This window comes from Nerophis lumbriciformis, linkage group LG39, assembly GCF_033978685.3.
Source record: "Nerophis lumbriciformis linkage group LG39, RoL_Nlum_v2.1, whole genome shotgun sequence".
Taxonomy (NCBI): Eukaryota; Metazoa; Chordata; class Actinopteri; order Syngnathiformes; family Syngnathidae; genus Nerophis; species Nerophis lumbriciformis.
In genome coordinates, this window is record NC_084586.2 from 18223910 (window position 1) to 18235000 (window position 11091).

Below are 11091 nucleotides of genomic sequence, written 5' to 3' on the forward strand. Positions count from 1 at the left end.
CATTGGTAGGGTTGTACGGTATACCGGTGCTACTATAGTATCGCGGTACTAATGATTCAAAAACGGTACTATACTCTGTTTAAAAAGTACCGGTTCGTCGTGGCATTGCTGGTTTTCCCAGCAGGGGAGCATGTTGGGCAGCGCGCACACACAGAGTACTTACAAGCAGACACAGTGTGTGGACAGAAAAGGGAGAACGGACGCATGTTGGTGTAAAAAGTAAAGATAAAGGTGACGTTATAACACTGAAATGGCTTGTCTCCATGGCGACAAATAAAGTATGTTTCTTACAAGTAGCTTTATCACTGGAGGACGAGGAATAGCTAAACATGCTTCACTACACACCGTAGGAGGATACAATAGCTCACCGGCGTCACAATGTAAACAAACACCATGGGTGGATCTACACCTGACATCCACTGTAATGATACCAAGTATAGGAGCGTATCTAGTCCATACTACTATGATTACATCAATATTTTTTTATCCCCACAAAAAATATATATATATTTTATTCATAGTATAATCATCATATACTCATTAAATACGTCCCTGGACACATGAGGACTTTGAATATGACCAATGTATGATCCAGTAACTTCTTGGTATCACATCCATACCTAAATGTGTGGTATCATCCAAAACTAATGTCAAGTATCAAAGAAGAGAAGAATAAGTGATTGTTACATTTGAACAGAAGTGTAGATAGAACATGTTGAAACAGAAAATAAGCAGATATTAACAGTAAATGAACAAGTAGATTAATAATCAATTTTTACAGTTTGTCCCTCATAATGTGTACAAAATATTCGGTGTATAAATGACACAATATGTTACTGCATAGACTAATTAGGAGTCTTTGTTTGTTTACTTACTACTAAAAGACAAGTTGACTATTTTATTTACGGACTAAATGACAATAATAAACATATGTTTCATGTACCCTAAGATTTTTTGTTAAAATAAAGACAATAATGCCATTTTTTTGTGGTCCCCTTTATTTAGAAAAGTATCAAAGTATTGAAATACTGTACATTTTGGTACGGGTACCAAAATATCGGTATGGAGACAACCCTAGTCATTAGTGTTGCCCACATACGAATGGGACGGGATTCATTCAAGTGCAGCACATTTTTAGGGACCGAGTCCCTTTGGGACAGAGGACCCTATTGAATTTCTAGCGTTATATTATTATACCGCCGCCTCTTTGAGCTGTAATTTGACCCCCTTAACATGTTTCAAAACTCACCAAATAGGACACACACATCAGGACTGGCGAAAAATTGCGATCTAATCAACAAACCAAACCCCAAAACTCAAAATTGCAGGAAGTTTGCAATTCCCCCTTCAAAATAAAAGTTGTGTAAAAACAGTCACCTTTTTTCAAACATTATCTTCTCTGAGCGCGTTTGTCGTGTCGGCTTCAAATTAGCACAGGAGAGAGATTGAACCCTTCTGATTAAACGTTGATGAAAGAGTTTTAATTACTGCTCCGGTTTGGATTTTATGAGCCCTCAAATTCGGTCCCGTCCATCGCTGCTTGCAGCTTTAATTATTTATGTTTAGCTGGAAAGCACTCTGGGTTTTCTGTAAATAAACAATACAAGAATATAACGCAGGTGAGGGCGATTATTGTGTCAATGTTTGTAACCACTCTTCTTCTGTGGTTTGCTAACAGTTCTTTTCATGCAAATCTCCAAAAAAATACACTAAATCAGGGGTGTCAAACTCAAATACAGAGTGGGCCAAAATGTAAAAGTGAACAAAGCCGCGGGCCAAGGTTGAACAAATTAACCTTTTAATAGGGACTCAAACAAGTTTTGCATGGAATATTGAACAAGCAAGGCTTATATAACTTTATAGTGACATGCAAAATCCAGTTTCAAATAATAATAATAATAATTTAAAAAATATCAATGGCATATCAAATAAAATTTAAATAAAAATGGAATGCCTCTTTTCTATTTGCAGCCTTCTGAGGTAAATATCAACATTAACTTTTTCCACAGGCTAATAAATGGGAAAACAAAATAACAATGAATAAATAAACCATTCAGGACTATAAACTGCTCAGTTTGCAACACACTGATCTAATCTGATGTGCCCAAGCCAGATACCTGACATCTTTTCTTGAATGCTAGTTCATTAATGTCGGGGCTCAGGCTTTGAGCTGAGGCAACCTTCATTATCCAACCAAGGTGTTCATCAGTCATTATATCTCGTAGTCCACCCGGACCACAGTCTTGAAGGCGTGCCTTGTCCGCTTTTCATCCATTCTAACAACGTGCCGGCCCAGTCACAAGATATGTGCGGCTTCTGTACGCACACACACGTGAATGCAAGGCATACTTCATCATCAGCGATACAGGTTACACTGAGGGTGCCCGTATAAACAACTTTAAGTTTTGTTAGAAATATGCGCCACACTGTGAACCCACACCAAACAAGAATGACGAACACATTTTGGGAGAACAACAGCACCGTAACACAACATAAACACAACAGAACAAATACCCAGAAACCCTTTGCAGCACTAACTCTTCCGGGACGCTACAATATGCACCCCCCGCTACCACCAAACGTAAACCAAATGTATTGCAACATCAGTTGCAATACATTTCCACTTGCATTAATACTGATTCTTTAACAATAATCACTATACTGGTGTGCTTTTATTGTGGAATTACGTGCCGGGCGTCAAACAGGAAGGAGCGGAAGTAGGCCAATTTGCGCCACTAGCGATTTATTTCTAAAACTCACGATTTCACATTGCTTAGGCACTATTTCCAAACAAACATTACATGGCTATTGTAGTCACGGTGCATTATATTAAGTTATCAAACTGGACAACGTAAATGCTAAGAGTTAGGACAACAGTTTTAGCTTACATGGCTAACTTAGCTTCAAAGCTACACACACGTTTCAAAGACAACGTCTTATGCTCAACTAACGCCCGTCATCAACCGCTGGCTTATCAACATATATTATTAATCATTAACTCATATTTGGTGAACATATTTTACTTGTAAACAAACAACAAAAGAAAACAAAGCCAGTCTTCTTCGGTGGTTTGCTAACAGTTGAGGTCATGCAGTCCCAGTGCACCACCTGCTGGCCAATGGCGGTACAGGTAATTATGTGTATACACAGTATTGACCCAATTGTAAAGTAAACAGTCATTTGTTATATTAAAGACAAATTATTTACAAGATGCCACTAATAGTTCCAGCTGTGGTGGTTGGACATTGATCGGGTCCAAGGGTCACCGAAGTGTTATTGATGAGGCAGGAGTCCCAGATAAAGTGCATTAACGGTTTTCCTCGTAGACATCTTATAAGTAGACGCAGCATTGGCTGCTGTGACGCGAGAAATTGGGCCGCCATCTTGAAGTGGTGACGAGGAGCGTGACTGTGACTGTAATTTGCTGAATGTCAACTCGGTGTGTTTATATTTCATATATTGGCTAATTATTTACACACACACACAAAAAAACGCACCTCTGTAACTTTCAGTCCTGTTACCTAAATTATTTTTGTATTTTTTAAATATTTTTTTGTGACTGTAATGTGTTTAATGTCAACACAGTGTGTTTATATTTCAGGTATTAATCAATTCATTTATGCTAAAAATTCACTCCTGTTACTGTCAGTCCTATTACCTTTTTTTTTGTATTTAAATTTTTTTTTTATTGGTGACTATAATGTTTTTCCTGCCAACTAAATGTGTTTATATTTCATGTATTGGCTAATTATGTGCCAAAAAAACTCACTCCTGTTACTTTCAGTCTGGTTACCTTAATTATTGTTTTTCATGCCAACTCAGTGTGTTTTTATTTTACGTATTGGCTAATTATATGCAAAAAAAAAAAAAAAAAAAAAGACTCACTCCTGTTACTTTCAGTCCTGTCACCTAAATTATTTTTGTATGTTTTCATTCTTTTTTGTGTCTGTAATGTGCTTAATGACAACACACTGTGTTTATATTTCATGTATTCATTAATTCTTATATGCCAAAAACTCACTCCTGTTACTGTCAGTCCTGTTACCTAAATGATTTTAGTATTTTTTTAAATATTTTCTTGGTGACTGTAAGGTTTTTCGTGCCACCTAAGTGTGTTTGTATTTCATGTATTGTCTAATGATGTGCCAAAAACTCACTCCTGTTACTTTCAAACCTGTTACCTTAATTATTTTTTTTAATATTTTCTCGATGACTGTAATGTTTTTCGTGCCAACTCAGTGTGTTTATATTTCATGTATTGGCTAATTTTATGCTACAAAAACTCACTACTGTCACCTTCAGTCCTGTTACCTAAATTATTGTTGTATATTTGTAATATGTTCTAGTTGACTGTAATGTTTTTCGTGCCAACTAAGTGTGTTTATATATCATATTTTTGGCTAATTATATGCTTAAAAAAAAAACCTCACTCATGTAACTTTCAGTCCTGTTACCTAAATTATTTTTGTATTTTTTTAAATATTTTCTTGGTGACTGTAATGTTTTTGTGCCAATTAAGTGTGTTTATATATCATGTATTGGCTAATTATATGCTAAAAAAAAACTCACTCCTGTAACTTTCAGTCCTGTTACCTAAATTATTTTCGTATTTTTTTAAATATTTTCTTGGTGACTGTAAGGTTTTTCGTGCGAACTCAGTGTGTTTATATTTCATGTATTGGCTAATGATGTGCCAAAAACTTACTCCTGTTACTTTCAGACCTGTTACTTTAATTATTTTTGTAATTTTTAAAAATATTTTCTCGATGACTGTAATGTTTTTCGTGCCAACTAAGTGTGTTTATATTTCATGTATTAGCTAATTTTATGGGAAAAAAACCTCACTACTGTCACCTTCAGTCCTGTTACATAAATTATTGTTGTATTTTTGTAATATTTTCTATTTAACTGTAATTTTTTTCGTGCCAAACAAGTGTGTTTGTATTTCATGTATTGGCTAATTATATGTTAAAAAAAAACAACTCACTCCTGTAGCTGTCAGTCCTGTTACCTAAATAAGTTTTGTATTTTTTTAAAATATTTTCTTGGTGACTGTAATGTTTTTTGTGCCAACTAAGTGTGTTTATACATCATGTATTGGCTAATTATATGCTAAAAAATTTTTTTTTTAAAATGACTCCTGTAACTTTCAGTCCTGTTACCTAAATTATTTTTGTATTTTTTAAAATATTTTCTTGGTGACTATAATGTTTTTTCGTGCCAACTAAGTGTGTTTATACATCATGTATTGGCTAATGATATGCTAAAAAAAAAAACCTCACTCCTTTGACTTTCAGTCCTGTTACCTAAATATTTTTTGTATTTTTTTGAATATTTTCTTGGTGACTAATGTTTTTTCGTGCCAACTAAGTGTGTTTATACATCAAGTATTGGCTAATTGTATGCTAAAAAAAAAAAGACCTCATTTATGTAACTTTCAGTCCTGTTACCTAAATAATTTTTGTATTTTTTTTTTATATTTTCTTGGTGACTAATGTTTTTTCGTGCCAACTAAGTGTGTTTATATATCAAGTATTGGCTAATTATATGCTAAAAAAAAAAAAAGGAAAAAAAAGACCTCATTTATGTTATTTTCAGTCCTGTTACCCAAATTATTTTTGTATTTTTTTAAATATTTTCTTGGTGACTGTAACGTTTTTCGTGCCAACTAAGTGTGTTTATATATCATGTATTGGCTAATTGTATGCTAAAAAAAAACTCACTCCTGTAACTTTCAGTCCTGTTACCTAAATTATTTTTGTATTTTTTTAAATATTTTCTTGGTGACTAATGTTTTTTCGTGCCAACTAAGTGTGTTTATATTTCATGCATTGGCTAATTAATTATATGCTATAAAACTCACCCTTGATACATTCAGTCCTGTCACCTAAATTATTTTTGTATTTTTTTGAATATTTTCTTGGTGACTAATGTTTTTTCGTGCCAACTAAGTGTGTTTATATATCAAGTATTGGCTAATTGTATGCTAAAAAAAAAAAAAGACCTCATTTATGTAACTTTCAGTCCTGTTACCTAAATAATTTTTGTATTTTTTTAAAATATTTTCTTGGTGACTAATGTTTTTTCGTGCCAACTAAGTGGGTTTATATATCAAGTATTGGCTAATTATATGCTTAAAAAAAAGAAAGAAAAAAAGACCTCATTTATGTTACTTTCAGTCCTGTTACCTAAATTATTTTTGTATTTTTAAAATATTTTCTTGGTGACTAATGTTTTTTGTGCCAACTAAGTGTGTTTATATGTCATGTATTGGTTAATTATATGCTAAAAAAAAAAAAAAAAAAAAAAAACTCACTCCTTTGACTTTCAGTCCTGTTACCTAAATAATTTTGTATTTTTTTAAAAAATATTTTCTTGGTGAGTAATGTTTTTTCGTGCCAACTAAGTGTGTTTATATATATCAAGTATTGGCTAATTATATGCTAAAAAAAAAAAGAAAAAAAAAAGACCTCATTTATGTTACTTTCAGTCCTGTTACCCAAATTATTTTTGTATTTTTTAAAAATATTTTCTTGGTAACTTTAACGTTTTTCGTGCCAACTAAGTGTGTTTATACATCATGTATTGGCTAATTATATGCTAAAAAAAACTGACTCCTGTAACTTTCAGTCCTTTAACCTAAATTATTTTTGTATTTTTTTAAATATTTTCTTGGTGACTGTAATGTTTTTCGTGCCAACTAAGTGTGTTTATACATCATGTATTGGCTAATTATGTGCTAAAAAAAACTGACTCCTGTAACTTTCAGTCCTTTAACCTAAATTATTTTTGTATTTTTTTAAATATTTTCTTGGTGACTGTAATGTTTTTCGTGCCAACTAAGTGTGTTTATACATCATGTATTGGCTAATTATATGCTAAAAAAAACTGACTCCTGTAACTTTCAGTCCTGTTACCTAAATTATTTTTGTATTTTTTTAAATATTTTCTTGGTGACTGTAATGTTTTTCGTGCCAATTAAGTGTGTTTATATATCATGTATTGGCTAATTATATGCTAAAAAAAAACTCACTCCTGTAACTTTCAGTCTTGTTACCTAAATTATTTTTGTATTTTTTAAAATATTTTCTTGGTGACTGTAATGTTTTTCGTGCCAATTAAGTGTGTTTATATATCATGTATTGGCTAATTATATGCTAAAAAAAACTCACTCCTGTAACTTTCAGTCCTGTTACCTAAATTATTTTTGTATTTTTTAAAATATTTTCTTGGTGACTAATGTTTTTTCGTGCCAACTAAGTGTGTTTATATTTCATGCATTGGCTAATTAATTATATGCTATAAAACTCACCCTTGATACATTCAGTCCTGTCACCTAAATTATTTTTGTATTTTTAAGAATATTTTCTTGGTGACTGTAATGTTTTTCCGTGCCAACTAAGTGTGTTTATACATCATGTATTGGCTAATTATATGCTAAAAAAAAACTGACTCCTGTAACTTTCAGTCCTTTAACCTAAATTATTTTTGTATTTTTTAAAATATTTTCTTGGTGACTGTAATGTTTTTCGTGCCAACTAAGTGTGTTTATATATCATGTATTGGCTAATTATATGCTAAAAAAATAAAAAAATAAAAAAATAAATAAATAAAAAACTCACTCCTTTAACTTTCAGTCCTGTTACCTAAATAATTTTTGTATTTTTTTAAAATATTTTCTTGGTGACTAATGTTTTTTCGTGCCAACTAAGTGTGTTTATATATCAAGTATTGGCTAATTATATGCTAAAAAAAAAAAAAAAAAAAAAAAAAAAAAAAAAGACCTCATTTATGTTACTTTCAGTCCTGTTACCTAAATTATTTTTGTATTTTTAAAAATATTTTCTTGGTGACTGTAATGTTTTTCGTGCCAACTAGGTGTGTTTATATATCAAGTATTGGCTAATTATATGCTAAAAAAAATTAAAAAAAAAACAAAAAAAACTCACTCCTTTGACTTTCAGTCCTGTTACCTTAATAATTTTTGTATTTTTTTTAAAATATTTTCTTGGTGAGTAATGTTTTTTCGTGCCAACTAAGTGTGTTTATATATCAAGTATTGGCTAATTATATGCTAAAAAAAAAAAAAAAAAAAAAAAAAAAAGACCTCATTTATGTTACTTTCAGTCCTGTTACCTAAATTATTTTTGTATTTTTAAAAATATTTTCTTGGTGACTGTAATGTTTTTCGTGCCAACTAAGTGTGTTTATATATCAAATATTGGCTAATTATATGCTAAAAAAAAAAAAAAAAAAAAAAAAAAAAAAAAAAAAAAAGACCTCATTTATGTTACTTTCAGTCCTGTTACCTAAATTATTTTTGTATTTTTAAAAATATTTTCTTGGTGACTGTAATGTTTTTCGTGCCAACTAAGTGTGTTTATATATCAAGTATTGGCTAATTATATGCTAAAAAAAAACTCACTCCTGTAACTTTCAGTCCTGTTACCTAAATTATTTTTGTATTTTTTTAAATATTTTCTTGGTGACTGTAATGTTTTTCGTGCCAATTAAGTGTGTTTATATATCATGTATTGGCTAATTATATGCTAAAAAAAAAACTCACTCCTGTAACTTTCAGTCCTGTTACCTAAATTATTTTTGTATTTTTTAAAATATTTTCTTGGTGACTAATGTTTTTTCGTGCCAACTAAGTGTGTTTATATTTCATGCATTGGCTAATTAATTATATGCTATAAAACTCACCCTTGATACATTCAGTCCTGTCACCTAAATTATTTTTGTATTTTTAAGAATATTTTCTTGGTGACTGTAATGTTTTTTGTGCCAATTAAGTGTGTTTATATATCATGTATTGGCTAATTATATGCTAAAAAAAAAAAACTCACTCCTGTAACTTTCAGTCCTTTAACCTAAATAATTTTTGTATTTTTTTTAAATATTTTCTTGGTGACTAATGTTTTTTCGTGCCAACTAAGTGTGTTTATATATCAAGTATTGGCTAATTTTATGCTAAAAATAAACTCACTCCTGTTACTTTCAGTCCTGTTACCTAAATCATTTTTGTATTTTTAAAAATATTTTCTTGGTGACTGTAATGTTTTTCGTGCCAACTAGGTGTGTTTATATATCATGTATTGGCTAATTATATGCTAAAAAAAAATAAAAAAATAAATAAAAAAAACTCACTCCTTTAACTTTCAGTCCTGTTACCTAAATAATTTTTGTATTTTTTTTTTATATTTTCTTGGTGACTAATGTTTTTTCGTGCCAACTAAGTGTGTTTATATATCAAGTATTGGCTAATTATATGCTAAAAAAAAATAAAAAAATAAAAAATAAAATAAAAAAAGACCTCATTTATGTTACTTTCAGTCCTGTTACCTAAATTATTTTTGTATTTTTAAAAATATTTTCTTGGTGACTGTAATGTTTTTCGTGCCAACTAGGTGTGTTTATATATCATGTATTGGCTAATTATATGCTAAAAAAAAAAAAAAAGAAAAAAAAAAAAAGAAAACAAAAAACAAAAAAAAACTCACTTCTTTGACTTTCAGTCCTGTTACCTAAATAATTTTTGTATTTTTTTAAAAATATTTTCTTGGTGAGTAATGTTTTTTCGTGCCAACTAAGTGTGTTTATATATCAAGTATTGGCTAATTATATGCTAAAAAAAAGAAAGAAAAAAAAAAGACCTCATTTATGTTACTTTCAGTCCTGTTACCCAAATTATTTTTGTATTTTTTAAAAATATTTTCTTGGTAACTGTAACGTTTTTCGTGCCAACTAAGTGTGTTTATATATCATGTATTCATTGTATATTGTAAGTTGCTCTCAGTGCTGTTACTCAAAAGAATAATCTGCAGTTTAGGAGTCTGGTACAAATAGTTCATTGCAAAGGCTGAAAGGTTTGACAGCGGGAAGAATGTCACAATTACACCAAAGCGGTGTCACCGTGGAGATGCGGCGAGGTCTGGCGTGCAGCAAACGGGGAAAACGGAATAATTAGCGAGCGGCGAGGTCGACTAATGCGTTCATTTAAAGCGTGATCAAGATGGATGGCGTCCAGGGCACGAGCGCGGGAGGCCGGCGGACATGAATGCCAGTCCTTTCAGCGTCCCCCTTTGTGAGTCATTACATCGGCGAGGAGGGGGAACCATGGCAACAGCACGGCGCCGTCCGTCACAGCGGGCTCGGTGTGTCGGAACAAGAGGGCCTGTTGAAGGAGTTGCGGGGGCGATGGCGGTCAAAAGCCTGGCTGACCTCTCTTGTCTTCCTGTCTTGCAGTCATGGGCAGCTTCGAGGAGGGCGAGCGCGCCCAGTCCGTCTCGCAGGGAGAGGGCGCCGTCATCCCGGCGCCGCGCATCCGCAGCTTCCCCCAGCCGCAGGTCACATGGTACCGGGACGGCCGCAAGATCCCGCCCAGCAGTCGCATGTAAGCCCCTCCCCCCCACTCTTGTCTTCTGTAACTCTTGTTGTGCTGAACTCCTGTTTCACCCCGCCAACGTTTGCTCTCGTCTTGCTTCCTTCTTTACTCGCCGTTCTCGCACTAGCGTTGGCCAGACGACACAAAAGCAAAAAGCCGCTTTGGCTCTCAGTGAAATGGAATTGCTCCTTTTGTTCCTCGTCTTAGTTTTTGGAGGAGAACCTGAGCCAATTGCTTTCATCTCCGCTTCGCTTTTGCTTTTTCTCCCTCGTCTGTCTCCGTGTTGGCCTTTTCACTTCCACGCTCGCAGAGATGCTACAACACCCGTTATTCTTCCTTTCAGTCGAACCCAGGAGCAGTTTTGACAACATGCACCAACGTGAAGTATCCATGTGAAGAAGATGTGTATTATTATTGTGCTGCATTGTCACTGTGAGCTCTAACGCTCCAGACTGTGGCTGTAGGCGACCTCCTGACGTCGCCAGGTGGTTGTACTCATGTTCCTTGCCGTGTTTACTACGTTGGCGGTGTTGCTGCCAAGTTGTTCAACACACCCTTGTTCATAAATATACATATATATATATATACACACACACACATATGTGTGCGTATAGATGTGTATAAATGTGTATATATGTGTGTGTGCGTGTATATATGTGTGTGTATATGTATATATGTATATATATGTGTGTATATATATGTGT

The 11091-nt window shown here is 33.0% G+C and overlaps 1 protein-coding gene across 1 annotated transcript in view; it reads left to right on the top strand.

Annotated features, from left to right (window-relative positions):
- The window catches only part of sdk2b (sidekick cell adhesion molecule 2b), a 920539-nt gene that overhangs the window by 621752 nt on the left and 287696 nt on the right, over positions 1 to 11091 (top strand). The window contains exon 4 of the mRNA XM_061931841.1: positions 10249 to 10396. Within this exon, the coding sequence (XP_061787825.1) occupies positions 10249 to 10396 (148 nt within the window). The remainder of the gene's footprint in view (positions 1 to 10248; positions 10397 to 11091) is intronic.